Source organism: Bos javanicus, chromosome 7 (assembly GCF_032452875.1).
Source record: "Bos javanicus breed banteng chromosome 7, ARS-OSU_banteng_1.0, whole genome shotgun sequence".
NCBI classification, from domain to species: domain Eukaryota; kingdom Metazoa; phylum Chordata; class Mammalia; order Artiodactyla; family Bovidae; genus Bos; species Bos javanicus.
In genome coordinates this window covers 14,068,202-14,089,294 of record NC_083874.1, presented here as the reverse complement: position 1 = coordinate 14,089,294, position 21,093 = coordinate 14,068,202, and the positions used below count along the sequence as shown (strand labels likewise).

Genomic DNA, 21,093 nt, shown 5'->3' with positions numbered 1-21,093 from the left:
GATGGTGAAGGACAGGGAAGCCTGGTGTGCTGCAGTCCATGGGATTGCAAAGAGTCGGACATGACTTAACAACTGAACAACATAGCATACAACCTTATGTAACTGTTAAAAAGAATGAGGTGCAGTGACATGAAACACAGGGAAACATGTCTAGGACAAATTACAGAAGCAGGATGCAGCTGAAAGTTAAAAGCACCCAGGAACCAGATTGCTTTGAGTTCAAAGTCTGGCTCTGCCACTTGCTGTGACCTTAACAAATTACTTAACCTCTGTACTTCAGCTTCTCCATCTGCAAAATGAGGGTAAGAAAAAAACATGTCTCATGAATATCCTTGAAGTAAAGATTAAATGAGTTCATCTATAGAAAGCATTCAAAAACAGTGTCTGGTCCATAGCAAGGGTAGGTATTGCTGGGTGAAAAAAAAAAAAAAGAAGCAAAACATAGTACAGCATAGCAATTATAGTATGTATGAAAGCATAATAAGGGACTTCTCTGGTGGTCCAGTGGCTAAGACTTTGTACTCCCTAAGTAGGAGGCCTAGGTTCAATCCCTGGTCAGGGAACTAGATCCTACATACCGCAACAAAGACCCAGTGCAGCCAAATAAATATATATTAAAAAAAAGAAAGCATAATAAAACCAAAAAGATCAAGAAAAATTAACTTTTTATATTATTAGAGCAAGGAAATCCAACCAGTCCATTCTGAAGGAGATCAGCCCTGCGATTTCTTTGGAAGGAATAATGCTAAAGCTGAAACTCCAGTACTTTGGCCACCTCATGTGAAGAGTTGACTCACTGGAAAAGACTCTGATGCTGGGAGGGATTGGGGGCAGGAGAAGAAGGGGACGACAGAGGATGAGATGGCTGGATGGCATCACTGACTCAATGGATGTGAGTCTGAGTGAACTCCGGGAGTTGGTGATGGACAGGGAGGCCTGGCGTGCTGCGATTCATGGGGTCGCAAAGAGTCGGACACGACTGAGCGACTGATCTGATCTGATCTGATTATTAGAGTATTATAATTAACTCAAACTGTATAAAAATAATTGTGTATCACTGAGAATTTCTGGATTTATCCAAAGATGTTAATGACTAATACTGGTGATGCAGGTGAAGGAAGAAATGAGGAACTTAAGTTATAACATTCTGACTTTTTAAACAAGCATGTATTAGCATAGTAATAATAATCTTTTTAAAAAAATAATTTTAGATTTAAGGCTGGACTGCAAAAGTAGTATAGTTCTCAAAGTCCTTTACCCAACCATCCCTTATATTAGCATCTTACATAATAGAATAGAGGCTGTCAACCAGGGGTGATATTGTTCCCCAGGGGACATATGGCAAGATTAAGACATTTTTGGTTGTCACAAAAAGAGAGAGATGCTACTTGCATTTAGTGGGTGGAGGCTGAGGATGTTACTGAACATCCTGCAATGTACAGCCTCCACAACAAAGAATTATCCCCCCAAATGTTAACAGTGCCAAAACTGAGAAATTCTGCCACAGAATGATGATGAAAACTAAGAAATAAATATTGGTCCAATACAATTAAGTAAACTAGATTTTAAATAAAAGAATTTCCTGTTTCACTAGTAATATCCTCCTCCAGGATGTGACCATTTCTAGGTCTTTCCTTGTCTTTCATGATCTTGATACTTTTGAAGACTACAATGGCTTTCATTCTGATGTTTGGACATGATGATGTCTGTCCAATATTTTCTCATGATTTATTGAGGTTTGGACTTCCCTGGTAGCTGAAATGGTAAAGAATCCACCTGCAATGCGGGAGACCTGGGTGCGATCCCTGGGTTGGGAAGATCCCCTGGTGGAGGGCATGGCAACCCACTCTAGTATTCTTGCCTGGAGAATCCCCACGGACAGAGGGGCTTGGTTGGCTAGTCCATGGGGTCACAAAGAGTCGGACACGACTGAGCAACTAAGCACCACCAGCACATACATCATTGGAAAGGACACCACAAAGATGATATGCCCTTCTCAGTGCATTGTACCAGGCGGTTAATGACGTTGCAATGTATTACTGGTTGTATTAGGGTTTCTATTGCTGTCATGTTAGCCTACAATCTAGTGGATTAACATTTACCATCTCAGTTTCTATGGGTCAGGAATGCAGTACAGTTTAGCTGGTGTCAGCAGGAGCGGCTATGGTCTTATCCCAAAGCTTGACTGGGCAGGATCTGCTTCCAAGCACCCTCATTTGGTTGCTGGTAGGATTTAGTTGCTAACAGAACATGGAATTTAGGACCACAGTTCCTCACTGGCTATTGGCTGGGGGTCAACAAGGCAGCTCACAACATGGTATCTGGCTGGCTTTCATTAATGAGCAAGAGGGCAAGATGGAATCTACAACCTAATCTCAGAAACAATATCCCATCATTTTTGCTATATTGTTAGAAGTTAGGTCTGGCCTAAGAGGAAGGGATTACACAATAGTATGAGTGTGGTCCCAGCTCATTAGGGGCCATCTTAGAGGTCACCTCCCACACTTGTGGTATTTTTGATCACTTGGTTAAGATAGTATCTGAACTATTTTCCCTTTTGTAATAAGTAAATACTTTTGGAAGAGATACTTTTGAGTCTATGCAAATATCCTTCACCCCCAAATTTTAACATCTATTAGTACATCTTGCCTACACCAATTATTACTATGATGATATAAGGATTAGTGATTTTTTTTTAAAGCATTGGTGAGTTCTTATTTTCCTCTTTCCTTCTACAATTAATTGAAATCCTTTTGTAATGAAGGGTTGTCCCTTCTTCCCCACTCATTTACACTTTCAGCTATTTATTTCTATGAGCATGGGGTTGAGGATATTTATTTCATTCTTTGGGTCACAGTCCAATATTATTCTTTTGTTGTTCAAGTTTTTCTACATTTGGCCACTGAGAGCTTTTTCACAGGTTGGCCTCTGTGCTCTTTCAACATGCTTCTACCTTTTTTGAGTACTTCTTATCTCAAGATGCTCCACCCTGAGCTTGAATTTTCCCTGCTCTAGCTCAGGAATCATTCACTTCTCCCAGAAACCCTGGTTCCCTTTATTGGAGAATATTGTTTAGAAACTAAGATCTGGGGGTTCCTTGAAGGTCCAGTGGTAAAGAATCCACCTGCCAATGCAGAAGACATGGGCTTGATCCCTGGCCCAGTAAGATCCCACATGCTGTGGAGCAACTAAGCCTGTGCACCTCAACTACTGAGCCTGTGTCTAGAGCCCAGGAGCTGCAACTACTGAAGCCTGTGTCCTGGAGTCTGTGCTCTGCAACAAGAGAAACCACTGCAGTGAGAAACCCGTGCACTGCAATGAAAAGTAGCCCCCCTCACCACAACTAGAGAAAAGCCTGAGCAGCAATGAAGACCCAGCACAGCCAAAAATAAATGAAACGTAAAATTATACGTAAAAGAAACCAAGATCTGAAAGTAGATACTGGGGTATCACTGCTTCTGGTCCCTCTAAATGGATAAACAAGGAAATGTATGTACAGATGCACATAACTGTATTTCTATGTATGTCTGTAATGTTTTAAATGAAAATCATGAGTTCATACTGATGCTTCCAACTCTAATCAGTCCCATGGGGTTCTATTCACCCTCTTTCACAGTAACTTCTTTCTCCAGCAGCAAGACACCTGGTTGTAATTATCTGCAATATATGTATCCAACTCTGTGCGTGTACAGATGTATATTAGTAAGACTAGTTTGGAAATTGCAAAATCATTCTGCTATGAGGAACATATTTACCAACTATAGTACAATGTTTGTGTGTAATTCTTTTTGTCTTTAGCCTTATAGTATCAAATCAAAATACATTTTAGAAAATTATTTAGATCAGCTCCTTTCTCCCCCACCTCCTTCAGTGGGGTCTTGTAATTCACTTATACATATGGATCTGTTTGACTGGCTGCACTTGATCTTTCTATATCCTGGTTGACAAATGCGGAGTCCTGCATTCACCACCATAATTCCAGATGTGGCAATTCCATCACCACAAAAATCCCTCCTGTATACTGCCCTTTTATGTAAAAAAAGGCCAAAAAAAATTCAATAAAAATACCAATTAAAAAGAATGAGACAAAAAAATCATTAATATAGAAAAATAAAAAGCATTAAAAAAACTACTGAATGGAAAACAAATATTATAGAATGTATAATTTTTCCAATTGTATTTCAGAAAATTTCTGGATTCACTCAAATGTTAATTATTGCCACTGTCATTAGGGATGTTATATAAGTAAGAAACTTAATTTTTTGCAAATGTGTGGATTTTTTTTACAAGCAGATATTAGCATAGTAATTAAAAAAAAAATTAAATTGGGGACTTCCTGGGGGTCCAGTGGCTAAGACTCCATGCTCCCAATGGATGGGGACCTGGTTCAACCCCTGGTCAGGGAACCAGATCCCACATGCCACAACTAAGGATTTACATGACATGTGCTGCCAAGTAAATAACTAAAAATTAATATTAATTAAAACAATTTTTTTAATGGAAGTTTACAGAAATACACTGAAAAAGGCTTCACCTCAGGAGAGAGAATGAGGCCAGGAGGGTGGTCTTACTTTTAGCTTGTACTTTTCTATGCTGATTTGAAAACAAGGACTCCAGCATGTCAAGGCTGTCATAAAATTTAAAAAAGAATTGGGGGGAGGGGGTTTATTTTCTAAGCAGACAGATAAGGAGGAGACTGAGCTAAAAGAGCAGGGGTACCAGAAGACACATATTTCTGATTTGTCAGGAGGAAGGGGAATCCTACGGACAGTAGGGAAGTCAAGGGGGCAGGTAAAAAGGAGGCCAGTGGAGACCAAGGAGAGACCAGCTTTAGTGGACTATAGACCAGCATCCCAGGCAGTCTGCACGACTGCGTCCCAAGAAGCTTGATGGCAAAAAGAAGGCATAAGGCTGGGGGGGGGGGGGGGCGGGAGCAGTGGACTAGACTTGAACATGGTTATGTCCTGAGGAAGGACCTACCAGGTCAATACACAGAGAGGGGAGAAGGCTTGGAGCAAGGTTCTAGGTGAAACTTTCAAAAGCAGCTCCAGAATGTGGCTCTGGGTAAGGACAAGGTCAAGGCTGACCTCAGGAGCTGTGGCCAAGGGAACAGAAATGGAGTGTTTGATCTCCTGTCTACTCATACCTGAAGGAAGAAGGCCAGACATGGATATAGCACCAGACATCCTGCTGTTTTAACTGCATTATCTCATTATTTCATGGAGATGTGGGTGTCATCATGGTGCCCCTTTTTAGAGGAAGAAACAGAGGATCGGCAAGGGCTGAATAGCCTAGGTCACACTGTTTTACTCTGTCCACTAGCATTTCACAGGTGCCAAGAACTGTGGCTGCTTAATCATGCTTATCTCATCTCTACTTCACAACATACCAATGAAGTAAACACAATCAGTTCCAGATTGGATAAGGAAATGAAGGTTAAGGGAGATTAAGTAACTACCCAGGGTCACAGTTGGTGGTAGGGCTGGGGTTCCACACCCAGTCTGTGTGAATCTAAACCTGTATTCCTAACTATTATTAATTCTAAGGTCCTTGCCCAGAGGATCCTTGGTCTATTGATGACAATAATCCCAGGATCTTTTGACCTTCAGAAAAGTGTTAGTCACTCAGTTGTGTCCAACTATTTGTGACCCCATGGACTGTGTAGCCTGGCTGGCTCCTCTGTTCATGGAATTCTCCAGGCAAGAATATAGGAGTGGATTGCCATTCTCTTCTCCAGGGGATCAAACCCAGGTCTCCAGCATTGCAGGCAGATTCTTTACTGTCTGAGCCACCAGGGCGGCCCAGAGGCAGATGGCTAGCCCCAGAGCTCTGGTCTTCCACTCAGGTTCCCAATCTACTGACTCCCTCCTTGATCCAATCTTGAAGTCTTATTGAGCAGCTGGGTGGGTACTTAGAACAGTGACAACCAGATACCAACCCTCCGCTCAAGAGATAACTCTCACTCAAAGATGACAACAAAGCAGCCTCTAAGTTTTTATTAACATGAGTTTCCAAAAACAAGCATCCATATTAGTGTGGGGAGTGAGGGTGGGAGGAGGGGGAAGGGCAGGAAGAAGGAATTCTGCTCTATTGGTAATAAAGCTCCAGGTTCATCCCATCGTGGATTTCATCTGAAGTGAAGGTGTTAAGGAATCCTTAAGGTGGGCTCCATCCCCATCCCCATCTCTCACAACTGCAACATTTGGGACTGGATCATTTTGATTTGGAAAGAATCCAAACTTTGTAAAAAGTTCATGTTCCTTCTGCACAACAGACATCCTGGAATCTCGCTCCACCCTGATCTCCTGTCCCCACTCAGGTGGAGCTTAGTAAATAAATATTTTGACCAGAAAGTGTCAAAGTCTTACAAGCCAAGTCAAAATATTTAACCAACCACCCTCCTCCCCCAACAAAATAATTAGATGGCTCCCACTCTCTAAATACTTACCATGTGTCACATTCTAAGTTAAATAGCTTATGGGCATAACCTCATACAGACCTGAGTATTGAACATAGGGAACCAAGTCTGGGTATGTAGATCCTTCCTCAAAAAGTCAAAAAAGGATACAGTCCCCCAGAGACACATGGTCCTTAAAAATCGTGTACCTGTGGGATAAAAACTTTTTAGAAAAAAATCTAAGGAGGCTCTTCACCCCAGAGACCAGCTGAAAAAGTTCTGCCTAAACAAAGGGCGGCTGCAGCCCTCCCTCAACCAAACTCTTCTGGCCTGCTCCTGTCCAGCCCCTAGTTCTACCCCTGTACTCACCACTTCTTCAATACGATCTTGTTCCAACGGGTGCCAGTTTGGGCTGCGATCAGCTTCTTAAGGTCCCCGATGGTGTCATCCGTACTGGACGCAGAGGAGTTAAGGAAAATGGAAAGGGGACTCTCTCCATTCCCGCCCCAACCCCCAGGTTTAATTACAATCACCCTAAACAAAGACTGAGTTGCCTGCCTCATGCCAAGCATCCCCCGGAAGCTACAGCACCTTGGTCGGCAGTGGATACTTGCACTTAACGCGCACCTTCTTTCCCAGACGGTCGTTGCAAACAACCTCGATCATCCTGGCTGGAGCAACACAAAGCGAGGACTGGGAGGCAACTGAATCGAGACTTCAGGGGTTCCCTAGGTCCCAAGACCCCCGGTTATTGAGACTTAACGTTCACGTCCCCATCACTCCCCGTCCCCATCACTCCCTTAGATCGGAGTCTCCCCAGGCCCCTATTTCCGTGTCCCAGGACTTCGGACCCCAGGGCTACCGCGGACGCCGGGCAGCCGCGCTCCTCCCCTCCAGTAACCCGCCCAGGCCCCGACCCACTCCAGGTAGCCTGAAGACCGAGCCGAGCCTCTCGCAGGCCAGCGGATCCTCGAAGGCCGGGTCCCCTCACCTTTCCCCGACTCCGGATTCCTCCACCTGGCTCCCTCACCTCAAATCGCCTGGAAGCAGCAGACGCCACAACCTCCTCGCACGACTGCTAAACCCAGGCCAGAGTAGACACTAAGAACCTACGCTAAAACAGGAAGCGGAAGTGCGCAACCGGAAGCTCCACCCCTCCCCCCCGTGCCTGTCAACAAGCCAAGGAGTGCTCATCCCAGGGTAAGATGTGGGCTTGCAGTTCCCAGGAGCGGTTTTGGGCTTCCAAGCCTGGGCAGGGGGACACCTGTGGACGGAGCGTTGGGCCGAATGAGGGTCCCGGCTGGGGAGAGGAGTGGAGTGTCAGCGGTCTTGGACCGGCGCCCAGCCTTTTGGAGGCCCTTGGTTGAAGGCACTTCGTTGTGCCGAGACACCGTCTAGTGTGGCATCTGGTGGGGACGCCCAGGCACATCCCGAGGGAACAGGGTTGACCTCCTGTTCCTGAGCCCAACGAAGCCTCTAACAGGAGCCTGGATCAAGTCCTGCAGTTGTACTCTCCGCCCCCCTGCTTTCATTCAGGGCTGGACCCCGGAAGCGTTTTACTCATCCCTCCCCTCTGGCTATCTCGCCTGTCCCCAGGGACATCTGGGTTGCTGACTACAATCAGTAAGTGAAGGACTCTTCTGATTCTGGCCTGGGTACCAGCACTTACCAGCACTCCAGAATGGAGTTCAGCTCTTATCAGAATGCAGCACTGATGAGGAAGCTGGAAACCAGCACGCGTGCAAGAGCTCCCAGGTCTTTGACTTAAAGGAAGGTCGCTCCTGCCCTACAGAGGGCACTGTGTACCAGATCCCAACCTTGCTTTTCAGCCCCAGAGCAGCCCCTGGACTGATATGTTTCCCCAGGGCTGGTGGAACAGGGAACACCCCTTCCTAAATCCAACCTGCCTGTAGAACTCACTATTGAACTGTTTCTTCTCAGCAGACAGAATTCTAGTTTGACTAGCCTAAAAGGATTCACTCTGAAAAGGGGGCGGCAACCTCTGATTCACCCAATCCACCTTCTCAAAATAAGATGCAAGATTAGGCAGAAGACGTGAGATACCTTCCTGGGGAAAGGATGGATGCTTTGCGACCCTGTCGGGGCTGCCCTGAGTTAAGGAACTGGCTCAAGAAGTGCCGCCTCAAACACTAGACTCAGGGGCCTTCCTGCCTCAGGATTTTTTCTTTTTTCTGCCTCAGGGCGGAAATCTGTTGTTTCTCCAACCTCTGCAGAATCCCACTGAGTGGGCTTCAGAGGGCAGGGAATCTTAATGGAAAGTTTATTCAGATTGGAGACACAGATCCAGATGATGAATCAAAACCTCAGTCTCATTCCTTAATATTAAGCTGCATGGTCTCAACGGGCTTCCCAGATGGCGCTAGTGGTAAAGAACCCGCCTGCCTGGGTCGGGAAGATCCCCTGGAGAAGGAAATAGCAACCCACTCCAGTATTCTTGCTTGGAGAATCCCATGGACAGAGGAGCCTGGTGGGCTACAGTCCATGGAGTTGCAGAGTCAGACACGATTGAAGCGACTTAGCAGGCACACATGCTCACACATGATTCCAACATTCCCCTCTCTGATTCTCCTTTTCCTCATCCAGAAGAATAGATGGGGCAAGAAGGGAGATGGAATGTAAGGGGTAAGCTTGAAGGGACTGGTGTGCTTGGGAAAGTTTAGAAAGAGCACATCTTTGCATTCACATAGAAAAACTAGGTCACACCCGCTGTTGATGGTGTTGACCACTAGACAGCAGAATTGCTGAGCATATTCCTCTTTTTGGTGCTTTTGGTGTTTTCCCAGTTATCTACAATGGACATATGTTACTCTTGTAATGAGGGGCAAAGTAAATTAAAAAAATTTATCAGTTGATTTGGCTGCATTGGGTCTTAGTTGTGGTATGTGGGATCTTTGTTCCCCGACCAGGGATTGAACCCCCATCCCCTGCATTGCAAGGCAGATTCTTAACCACTAGACCTCCAGGGAAGTCCCAGAAGAAATTTTGGGCTTTTTCGCCATACCAAATAGCATATCCGATCTTAGCATCCTGACCAGGGGCTGAACCCATACCCGATGCAGTGGAAGAACAAAGTCTTAACTATTGGACCACCAGGGAAGTAAGTGTTATTAAAAAAAAAAAAAAGTTCTCACTCATTTTTTATGTTTCATTCAAAGGTAGCTAGGCAGTTCCCTGGTGGTCCAGTGGTTAGGACTCTACTCTCTCACTGCCTAGGGCCTGGGTTCTGTCCTTGGCTGCAGAACTAAGATCCTGAAAGCCATGCAACACAGAAAGAAAAAAACAAAAAACCCTTTCCTCAAAAGAAACCCCACAAATTAAAAAAAATTTTTTTTTAATTAAAATAGAGATAGCTAAAACACAGGATTGTGTTGCTGAGCCTATGGGCTGGGGGAGATTGAAAAGGGGTGAAGAGTGCTGCTGAAAGAGGAGGGAAATAAAGCCTGGGATTGTTGGGAGCTTGGGGAGCTACTGGGGGCCTGCCAGTCCCAACTGGGCTAAGGCATCCTGAGGAAGTGGAGGGAATGGGCCATGGGAAGTCCCAGGACTAGGCTGCCACTGCTGCAAGGACTCCCTCCTCCAGAGCTGGGTGGGATATGGAAAGGCCTCAGGAGACTGGACAATTCACATTAGAGCTGCTGTTGCTGCTAAGTCACTTCAGTTGTGTCCAACTCTGTGTGACCCCATAGATGGCAGCCCACCAGGATCCCCTGTCCCTGGGATTCTCCAGGCAAGAACACTGGAGTGGGTTGCCATTTCCTTCTCCAATGCATGAAAGTGAAAAGTGAAAGTGAAGTCACTCAGTCGTGTCCGACTCTTAGTGACCCCATGGACTGCAGCCTCCCAGGCTCCTCCGTCCATAGGATTTTCCAGGCAAGAGTACTGGATTGGGTTGCCATTTCCGTCTCCAGACTCACATTAGAGACTTCTCTCTATTTCCTGATAAATGTCATTCAGAACTTCTCATGAAGAGACTCAGTACCTGCCCACTGGGGGCCAGGACAGCCCCACTCTCCCATCGGGGCCTCAAAAGGATCTGCTGTCATCTGCTACTGGGAGGAGCTAGGTGTTTCCTAGGAAGGAGAGTTCTGAGTCACAACTCAAGGCGCAAGCTGAGCAGGGCTCCTCTGCCCCTTATTACCTAAATTTCTGACCCGGAGGAAATTCTATGTGGGGGTGCCCATCCTTCCACTCCTGTTTGCTTGATGGGGAGGAGATGGTTCCTAGGAAACCTGTGTAACTGACAGAGGCATTGCCCCTTCATGATGCCATGGGCTTTCTAGAGAGAATCACAGCCAGAGAGATGCCCACACTCTGGCATCAGAAAAATCTGGGATTGAAGCCCTAGCAAGCAACATGATGTTTGCATGATCCCTGGTGGGGGAATTAAGATCCCACATGCACTGTAGAGCTGGCCAAAAGAAAATTTAAAAAAGCAAACTCTTTTAGATGTATGTGTTAAATTTCTGCAACTATCTATCAACTATATCTGAATAAAGCTTAAAAAACCTATATTGCTTTCACTTATCCATAAATACATAAAAAGTAAAACACTGTGGTAGTCACCTATTAAGATGAGGAAACCAGAAACCCCTGGACTACCAGAGTCCAGTGGACCACCACGTCAACCATTGGACGACCAGGGAAGTCCCAGTTTGGCATTTCATACACAATTTCTTCTGTGTGTGCGTGTATTAAAAACATATTTTGCCAGGGGATTACATGGTGGTCCAGTGGTTAGGACTCAGCACTTTTGCTGCAGTGGTCTGGCTTCAGTCCCTGCTTAGGGAACTAAGACCCCACAAGCTGCACAGCATGGCAAAACAACAAAGCCCCCAACAAACAAACCAAAACTATGTATTACCATTATAGGCTCCCGAGAGTGTGAGTTAGTAAAAGCTATTTTATATATATATATATATATATATATATACACACACACACACACAGACATATATGTAATATATACTTTCTATGTTTCTATTATAAATACACTCTATTTATATATGATAAATCAAACCAGGAATTGGATTCATGTGTCAAAGGACAGGCCTCATGTGAAGAGTTGTCTCACTGGAAAAGACCCTGATGCTGGGAGGGATTGGGGGCAGGAGGAGAAGGGGACGACAGAGGATGAGATGGCTGGATGGCATCACTGATTCGATGCACATGAGTTTGGGTGAACTCCAGGAGTTGGTGATAGACAGGGAGGCCTGGCATGCTGTGATTCATGGGGTTGAAGAGCGACTGAACTGAACTGAGTGTTTTTTAAATGAATTAATTTAGGAAAGTCATCAGCTAAACAGTTATTACAGTGCAGGTCTTATTCTCCAATTATGTAGTTCTTTCCTCAAATAGTATGACAAAATTCAATGAGAGTGTAATTTTGAATAGCTTTTGCCAAATCACACTTTCAAGAGCCTGTAATGGCAATACATGGTTTTTTGTTTGTTTGTTGGGGATTTTGTTGTCTTGCTATGCTGTACAGCTTGTGGGATCTTAGTATATGTTACACATATATGTATATATACTTTGGCCACCTGATGCAAAGATCTGACTCATTGGAAAAGACCCTGATGCTAGGAAAGATTGAAGGCAGGAGGAGAAGGGGACGACAGAGGATGAGATGGTTAGATGGCATCACCAACTCGATGGACATGAGTTTGAGCGAACTCCGGGAGTTGGTGATGAACAGGAAAGCCTGGTGTGCTGCAGTCCATGGGTTCCCAAAGAATCAGACACGACTGAGTGACTGAACTGAACTGAACTAATATATGTATATAAGAGAATGTTTAGCTCCAGTATTGTTTAGCTTGCCTGGAAGCAACCTGAATGCTCATCAATACAGGAGTGTTTCAATAAATTTCACTGCCCTTATGACTTGGCAACTTTAAAAATGAGTGTTATATATGTGGAGGAAGTGTCAATTCAGGCTCTGTGGAGAACAATTTGGCGCCATCAGTAAAAGTAAAAAATTCAGTGTCTTTCAACAAGCTATATCACTTCTACAAATTTATTCTCATGCACAAAAAAGCATTATTAAGTAAAAAAATAGGGACTTCTCTCTCTGCCTAGAGCTCCGCTTTTGGTCCCGCCCTTTAGGGCTCGGCATCAGCAGCCCACTCCAGTACTCTTGCCTGGAAAATCCCATGGACTGAGAAGCCTGGTAGGCTACAGTCCATGGGGTCGCAAGGAGTCGGACACTACTGAGCAGCTTCACTTCACTTAATCGCCCAGTCACGCATTAGGAGCTCGGTCCTAATCTCCAGCCACGCCCCCAGTCTCGTTCCCGCCCTTAACCCCGCCTCAGGCCTCAATGTCGCCCGAACCACGCCATTTGTGTTTGGCCCGCCTCTCCGGCCCCGCCCCCGAGTCTTGTTCCCACCTTAACCCCGCCCTGGACTTCGTTATCGCCTTAGCCACGCCTTCCGGGCTAGGTCCCAGTCCCTAGCCCCATCCTCTGTGCGGAGTTCTGATACCGTGGTGGACTGGCTGCCAGATCCAGCCACATCCCCTGAAGAGGAAAGCCGAAACTCCGTCAGCTACCGGAAACTGCGACCACCTCCCTGTCCGCACCCTCTTTTCCCCCCGCTTCTTAGGGCCCCCACAGGGCGAGTACCCGGGTTCCTTTAGTCGGAAGCGGAAGTGCGTGTCAACGGGATCATGGCGACTTTTGCCGACTTGCCCGACTCGGTCCTGCTGGAGATCTTCTCTTATCTCCCGGTCCGGGATCGGATCCGAATCTCCAGGTGCGGCCGCCCCCTGCGGGAGGGAAGGGCCAGGCGGGGGGCGTATCAGGAGATGCACATCTGATCCTCCCGGGGCCGGGGTCGTTCTAACGGCGGGTCCCCTCCCCCAGGGTCTGTCACCACTGGAAGAAGCTGGTGGACGACCGGTGGCTGTGGCGACACGTCGACCTGACGCTCTACACGGTATGCGGGTCTGGCCGGGCAGGCCTGGGCCGAGGTCGGGTTGGTCAGACTTCGAAGACCACGCCTCCAACCCTGTGTTTCGAGCGAGGCTCTCCCGGGTGCGTCCCGCCCGTGTCCCTTACTTGCTCTGCAGTGACCTCCAGGCCTCAGCTTCCCCATCTCCAGAATGGGTGTAACCAAGGTCTTGCAGGAAAAGAGCTTATTGATGAGTTTTCATGGAGAAATTTTCTATAGTCGACTTAGTTCTAGAATTAACTCCTGAGTAGTCAACCAAATCATTTCAACTTTCTCCCACTTGTGCTTTATTTATTTTTCTTTGTTGTTGTTCAGTCGCTAAGTTGCCCGACTCTTTGCAACCCTATGAACTACAGCACACCAGGCTCCCCTGTCCTTCACTGATTTCCCGGAGTCGCTCAAATTCATGTCCATTGACTTAGTGATCCTCTCTAACCATCTCATCCTCTGCTGCCCCCTTCTCCTTTTGCCTTCAATCTTTCCCAGCATCGGGTCTTTCCCAATGAGTTGGCCCTTTGCATTTTTCTTTTTATTATGAACTATTTCAAATAGATATAGAAATGTATAGAGGATATATATCTGAAACTATGTACTCACCACCTAGATTTAATCTTTTTAAACCTTTGGCTTTATTCACTGCAGATCTTGTGAAATACACATACAAATGTTTCTATACGAACATATGCATACAACGTTTGCGCATATGTTTCTTGCACTTTTGAAACCCTCCTCAGAGATAACCGTGACTATAAAGTGGATTTGTATCCCTTCATGTTTTTATTTACTGCCTATGTATATGCTTATAAGCAATATACAGTATTGTTAATGTGTTTCTAAAATGGAGATAAAACTACTCTTTAGATAATTAAATGCTATTTTACTTATATTAATATATCCACCCATTAGCAACTTTATTCACACACCACTTTTGAGATTTACTCTAATTAGTACTTGTAAATCTAATTCATTCCTTTTAATTGCTGTTAAATGAATATACCACAGTTTGTTTCTCTATTTTCCTGTTGACAGATGATTAGATTATTTCCAACTTTCTACTATCACAAACAGCTTTATAAGACCGTGCCTCAAACTTTATTGTGCATATGAATCACCTGTTAGTATTAGGTTGGTGTTGGTCACTCAGTCATGTCCAACTTTTTGCAACCCCATGGACTATAGCCCACCAGGCTCCTCTGTCCATGGGATTTCCCAGGCGAGAATACTGGAGTGGGTTGCCATTTCCTCCTCTGGGGGATCTTCCGGACCCATTGCATTGACAGGCGGATTCTTTACCTCCAAGCCACCAGACTATTTTATTATGAAAACTTTCAAACGTATATAATAGTTAAAAGAACAGTACAGAGAACACAGAGTTGCCCACCACTAATACTTAATACATTTGTTGTATCATCTCTTCATCCATCCATCCCTCTTTCCATCAAGCTTTTATTTTCCAAATGTTTGTTTATTTTGTTTTCCCATTTGATTTTTTAAGTATGCTTCAAAATCAGTTGCAGATGAGTCCACTTCTAAAACACTTTAGTACCCATAACAGAGATTAACTAGGACATTTGTTTTACATTTCTCTTTTTGGGGTTTAACTTTTTAAAATCACACATTATGAATAATTCTTACAAAAATGTGGAAGTAGTATAACTATGTATGGTGATGGGTATTAACTAGACTTATTGTGATGATCATGTCATAATACATATAAATTGAATCATTATGTTGTATGCCTGAAACTAATAAGTGTTATATGTTAATTATATCTAAATTAAAACAAAACCAAAAAAAGTTGAAATATTGTCACAAATGAAGCAAGAGCCTTTGACAGCCATCCCCTGGTATCTCTACCCTTCCCCAGAATAACCACTATTATGTGTGGAATTTCCTTCTGTAGCATTTTGTATGCTTTTGGAGCCTTGGGGCTTTATAGGGAAGGAAAGGGCAGTGGTTACAAGAGCAGGATTGGCCTTTGGGGTCAGGCTGTGTTGAATCATAGTTGTACTCTTGGAGCAAGATTCGGCCAATGCATTTTTCCAGTAGGGGGGTAGGGTGGGGATGGAGACCTGCCTTGCAACCAGGTACTGTGTGAGCCTTCTAGTTCAATGCTCAGCGCTGCATCTGGCAAACAATAGTTACTCAATACAAGTTAACCATTATGGTTGAAATAATTGTACCCATATAAATTATAATATATATATAATAGTCTTCCCAGGTGGGGCTAGTGGTAAAGAATCTGCCTGCCGTTGCAGGACACATAAGAGACGCCAGTTCAATCACTGGGTCAGGAAGATCCCCTGGAGAAGGAAATGGCAACCCACTCCAGCATTCTTGCCTGGAGAATCCCTTGGACTGAGGAGCCTGTTGGGCTACAGTCCATGGGGTCACAAAAGAGTCAGACATGACTTAGCAGCTAAACAACAAAAGTACATAGTATTGTTTCTTTTTTCTTTAACCCTGAAGGTATCATTTTGCCACTCCTTCCTGCATGTCTTGAGGAGTTACCCACGTTTGAATCTCTGAATCCTCTTTGTTCTTAGTTGCTATCTACATGGCTGTTATCACTGGACATTTTTGCTGTTAAAACCATGATGTCAGAAACCAACGTTTCTGTAAGGTAAATTCCACAAAACAGGTATTACTAGGTTAGGCAGTGTGTTCATTTAAACCAACTAAAGAATTCGTTTAAAAAAACATAAGTGTGTGGGGGGGGCGCTCAGAGATAAATGCACAGGATTGAAAATATACAAAATTATAAACATTGGAAGGTAAGGTCTCTCCCTGCTTCTGTCACCCAGGTCACCTTGTTCTTTCCCAGAAAGGCAGTAGATGTTCCTGTATTTGAAAAAACAAAACAGGTGCCAGTGGGGGTCCATATTTTAAATTTCAGTAAAAATCAGATTGCATTTCAAAGTAGCCAGGCCAAGTCCCACCAGCAGGACCCAAGAACTGCTTTTCCACATCCTGGCTAGTGTTTGATATCATGAAACTTAAAGGATTTTCTCATTTGTCTTTTTACAAGTAAAAATGCTTCAACTTCTGGCTTTGTGGCCATTTGCTATTTTGCCAACAGTGGCTTCCACTCTTGTGAGTTACCTTTTAGTGGCCAGTGTTTCTAGTGAATCCCTTTCCTCAGCCCAAATTTGCAGGTCTGAATTTGATCAGGAAGATTTGATTTCTCTATCAAGAGTAGTTAACAGGGGGGAGGGATAAATTAGGAGTTTGAGATTAAAATATACATACTACTATATATAAAATAGGTAACCAACGAAGACCTACTGTATAGCACAGTTGGAGCAATACTCAATATCTTATAATAACCTAAAATGGAATAGAATATAAAATATATATATATAGATCCAGCCATATATATATATATTCATCCATATATATACACATATGGGCTTCTCTGGTGGCTCAGGTGGTAAAGAAGCTGCCTGAAATTCAGAAGACCTGGGTTTGATCCCTGGGTCAGAAAGGTCTCCTGGAGAAGGGAATGACTACCCGCTCTAGTATTCTTGCCTAGAGAACTCCATGGATAGAGGAGCCCGGTGGGTGACAGTCCATGGAGTCACAAAGAGTCAGACATGACTGAGTGATTAACTCTTTTACATATATATATAGCTGTACACCAAAATAGCAATCACTGAATCACTTCACTCTGCACCAAAACTAATACATTGTAACACACTGTAAATCAACTATATTTCAATGAAAGTGTGAAAAACATGAATTTAGGAATAAAAGGATTAGGGATACCAAGAACCCAACAGAAAAGGAACAGCTGAGAGACAGCAGAATATCGTCTTGCCTGGTCATGGATTTTGCTAATAAAAAAGTCATTTTTACCAAAAAAAAAGTCAACAAATTCTATGGTATGCAGTTTCTTTTTTCTGCTTTTTTTTTTTTTAAAGGTAAACTGTACATATGATAAAATACATGAAATACTAGTTATTTATAGTTTGTTTTCTACAAGTCTAACTTCCCAGGGTTAAATTTTGCAGCTTTCACTATTACTAAGCTATGATTTTTTGTTTGTTTGTTTGTTTACATCTAATTTACCCTGGGCAGTTTTAACCTTTTTCAGTTTTTATTTTGTGTTGCTCATTTCTATGAAGAGGTGGTCATTAAGAATGGGATAGGCACTTCCTTGGTGGTTCAGTGGTTAAGACTCCAGGCTTCCACTGCAGGAGGCGAGGGTTTGATCCCTGGTTGGTGAACTAATATCCCACATACCACATGGGATGGCCAAAAAAAGAAAAAGAGATAAAAATATTGCTGGGTGGATTCACTTTTTTTAAAATCTTAAAAGGTATAAAGTTTTATTAAACCTGGAATCAATAGTATTATTTCATAAATTAGCAGTAAAATTTTCCTAGGGTATATATACAGATCACAGTGATTTTCATTGTGCAAGGAATTGAAAGGTTTAGAAACAGGCTTTTTGTTGTTGTTGTTTCACTTTCTTACTTATTCCAGAAGGTAATGAGACTCACTGTCCTGGTAGAGACAGATATGTTATGATGGTCTCTTATCCACCATTGCTTTTGTTCAAACTTAGAGGTCAAAATGATGGGGTTAAACCATCCTGTTACTTCTGGAAAGGTATCTGGTTGAGTAAGGCTGGTGAGGGAAGGACAGAATTCCCAGGAAGCCTCAGAACCCTACCTGGGGCTTGTCTGTCTCCAGGTGGGTGGGGTCCCTGGAAGATGCCCCGTATCTCTGGTCCAGACACCCTCCCACCTCTGGCTCTTACAGATGCGGCCCAAAGTCATGTGGCACCTCCTCCGCCGGTACATGGCATCCAGGCTCCATTCCCTACGGATGGGCGGCTACCTGTTCTCAGGCTCCCAGGCTCCCCAGCTGTCCCCTGCCCTGATGAGGGCCCTGGGTCAGAAGTGCCCCAACCTCAAGCGCCTCTGCCTGCATGTGGCCAACCTGAGCATGGTGCCCATCACCAGCCTGCCCTGCACCCTGAGGACCCTGGAGCTGCACAGCTGTGAGATCTCCATGGCCTGGCTCCATAAAGAGCAGGACCCCACGGTGCTGCCCCTGCTCGAGTGCATTGTGCTGGACCGCGTCCCCGCCTTCCGAGACGAGCACCTGCAGGGCCTCACACGTTTCCGCGCCCTGCGCTCGCTGGTGCTGGGTGGCACCTACCGAGTGACTGAGACGGGGCTGGATATGGGCCTGCAGGAGCTGAACTACCTGCAGAGGCTAGAGGTGCTGGGCTGTACCCTCTCGGCCGACAGCACCCTCCTGGCCATCAGCCGCCACCTCCGAGATGTGCGGAAGATCCGGCTGACCGTTCGGGGCCTCTCGGCCCCTGGCCTGTCTGTCCTGGAGGGCATGCCAGCCCTGGAGAGTCTGTGCCTGCTGGGGCCACTTGTCACCCCGGAAATGCCTTCCCCACAGGAGATCCTTGCCTCCTGCCTCACCATGCCCAAGCTCAGGGTCCTTGAGCTGCAGGGGCTGGGCTGGGAGGGTCAGGAGGCAGAGAGGATCCTGTCTAAGGGGCTACCGCACTGTATGGTCATTGTCAGGGCCTTGCCCAAAGAGTCCATGGACTGGTGGATGTGACTGCACCACCCCCCCGACCCAGGGATCCCCCTCTTAGCTTTCATTAATGAGATCTGGACCCTCTGAGCAGCACCTTGCCAGTAGGCAAGTAATCAGGTTGGAGAGGCCTGAAGGCCAGGTAGAGAGAACCCAGGCCTTGGTGTCTTCAGGTCATTGGAATCATGGTTTACCAGCTGTATGGCCTCTGTGACATGAGCCAGCCCCTTGGAGGCCCTATCCTCACATCTGGAGATGAAGAAGACCTCAGCTACCTCATGGTTACGTTACCGAGCCTTAATGTTTACCACCCCAGGGCCCACCAGTGGCCCTCCATGAAGAGCTGTTCTCAGGAACAGGACGATGCGGAAGGGCAGATTAGGACTTAGGGAGACCTGAGGGGCCGAGACCCCTTAGGAAGCCTAGAAAGCCTAGGAAGCTTAGGAAGCCTATCTATGCATGCACACTGCACACTAACATGTCATTGACACGCAGACACACCACTGATAACACTGACAGACCTACATGCACACAGGAGACATGGAAAGGAGGGCAGATACAATTCATGCTTTGATGATCAAAATGTTAAAGATCTGAAGCTGTCCTTTCTGTATTTTGTATTCTGGATTTTCCCAATTTTCCATAGTGTAATTTTGCTATTAAAGACAATCTTTCTTTTTTTTTTTTTTAAGTGTTTGGTTTATTTATTCAACAAATGTGTCTCAAGCTATTTTACAGGGACTGTTCTAGGCACTGGGACCACAGCAATGAATGAAACACACACAAGAAGGCAGGGTGATCAACAGGTGAACATACGCATGGAATAGTTTTAGAGACTCTGAGCCAATAAACTAGGGCCATGTGATGGACACACGTGTGTTTGGTTGGGTGGGCAGGTGGGCTTCTCTGAGGGGAAGCCTGGGAGACAATGAGGAACCAGCCCTGGGGAGCACTAGGAAAGACAGAAAAAGCAAAGACCTAAGATGGAAATAATGAACTTGGCATTTTCTGAGGATGGGAAGAAGGTCCCAGGGGCCAAGTGAACATTAGTGAAATCAGACAGGATGAGGAGACGTTGGAAGGGCCTCACAGGTGGCTTTGGTCTCAGGGGTTCCGTAAGGAGCAACTCGTTTTCCTGTTTTTGAGTCTGAACCACTTCAAAGATGCAGGTGGCAGACAGCGATCCTAAGTGCCTACCCTTGAAATGAGGTGTGTGTGTGTGTTCTTTTTTTTTTTGAAGTAGTGTTGATTTACGATGCTGTGTTCATTTCTGCCATACAGCAAAGTGACTCATGACTCACTTATACATATATGTATGCATATCCTATTTTTTTTTTTTTTTTGCAACACAGCATGTGTGATCTTAGTTTCCCAACCAGGGATCAAACCTGTGCCCCCTGCAGTGGCAGTGAAGGAAGCCTACAGTGAATGGTGTTGCAGGGTTTGTGGTCCCCAAAGAAGATTTAACTCCAGACCAAAGACAGTTTCAGTCACTCAGAGCTTTGTGTAGATTTTTATTTGAAGTGAAAGTGACAGAGAAAGCTTCTGACATAGACATCAGAAGGGGGCAGGAGAATACCTGGCTTGCTAGTTTCGGCAGGGCATTATATACTCTTCTGCTAGCTAGTTAAATAAAAATAATACCTCAAGGTTTGTAAAAGTTCCACCATACCCTTTCCCAAGGCATACATCATGTCATAACTTTGGCACAAGATTAGCCAGGGGGAATGATCCTGGTCAATGTCTCTGGAGACATACTGTTGCTGTGTCATCAGGGCTACAAGTCTTGGGAAACAGTTTCCCAGGCAAGATTTGTTACAATTATAATTATTCATAGAGTCTAAGAAAAGCATTTCCATGAGTAAGACACTGCAGCCATTAGTTCCAGACCTAAAGAAAGGCCAGTTCTCAGGCAAGATACATTGTTGCACAAGGCTTAAGGAAAGCATGAGCAAGAATATTGGACTCCTCTTTAAAGGGGCCTAAGCTTTAACTCAGAAGCAGGGTGTCTTAACCACTGGACCACCAGGGGAATCCCTATGTATTCTTTTTTATATGTTTTTCCATGATGGTTTATCCCAGAATATTGAATATAGTGGACTTCCCAGGCAGCTCAGTGGTAAAGAATCTACCTGCCAATGCAGGAGACATAAGAGACATGGGTTTGAT

At 45.0% G+C, this 21,093-nt stretch overlaps 2 protein-coding genes across 9 annotated transcripts in view; one reads left to right on the top strand and one right to left on the bottom strand.

Annotated features, from left to right (window-relative positions):
* Positions 1-19,606, top strand: part of FBXL12 (F-box and leucine rich repeat protein 12) — a 48,523-nt gene extending 28,917 nt beyond the window's left edge. Inside the window, exons 1-4 of one of the 7 annotated variants that reach the window (XM_061422063.1) lie at positions 7,548-7,597; positions 7,994-13,164; positions 13,275-13,347; positions 18,127-19,606. In XM_061422063.1, coding sequence (XP_061278047.1) covers positions 13,079-13,164; positions 13,275-13,347; positions 18,127-18,948 — 981 coding nt within the window. In that variant the 5' untranslated portion in view covers positions 7,548-7,597; positions 7,994-13,078 and the 3' untranslated portion in view covers positions 18,949-19,606. Of the gene's footprint in view, positions 1-7,547; positions 7,598-7,631; positions 13,446-15,831; positions 15,986-18,126 lie in introns of those variants that run through there. The other 6 variants (XM_061422062.1, XM_061422061.1, XM_061422066.1 and 3 more) reach the window with 6 other exon arrangements.
* On the bottom strand, positions 5,971-7,528 carry UBL5 (ubiquitin like 5). Of its 2 annotated transcripts, none has more exons than XM_061422070.1 (5): positions 7,428-7,528; positions 7,008-7,125; positions 6,767-6,850; positions 6,569-6,606; positions 5,971-6,131 (listed from the first exon to the last, which is right to left on the bottom strand). In XM_061422070.1, exons 2-5 carry the CDS (start codon positions 7,061-7,063, stop codon positions 6,088-6,090), a joined length of 222 nt encoding a protein of 73 aa, XP_061278054.1. In that variant the 5' UTR covers positions 7,064-7,125; positions 7,428-7,528; the 3' UTR covers positions 5,971-6,087. The 2 variants fall into 2 exon arrangements, with proteins under 2 accessions (XP_061278054.1, XP_061278055.1); XM_061422071.1 differs by having other exon boundaries at positions 7,389-7,517.
* Positions 19,607-21,093: the final 1,487 nt, after the last annotated feature.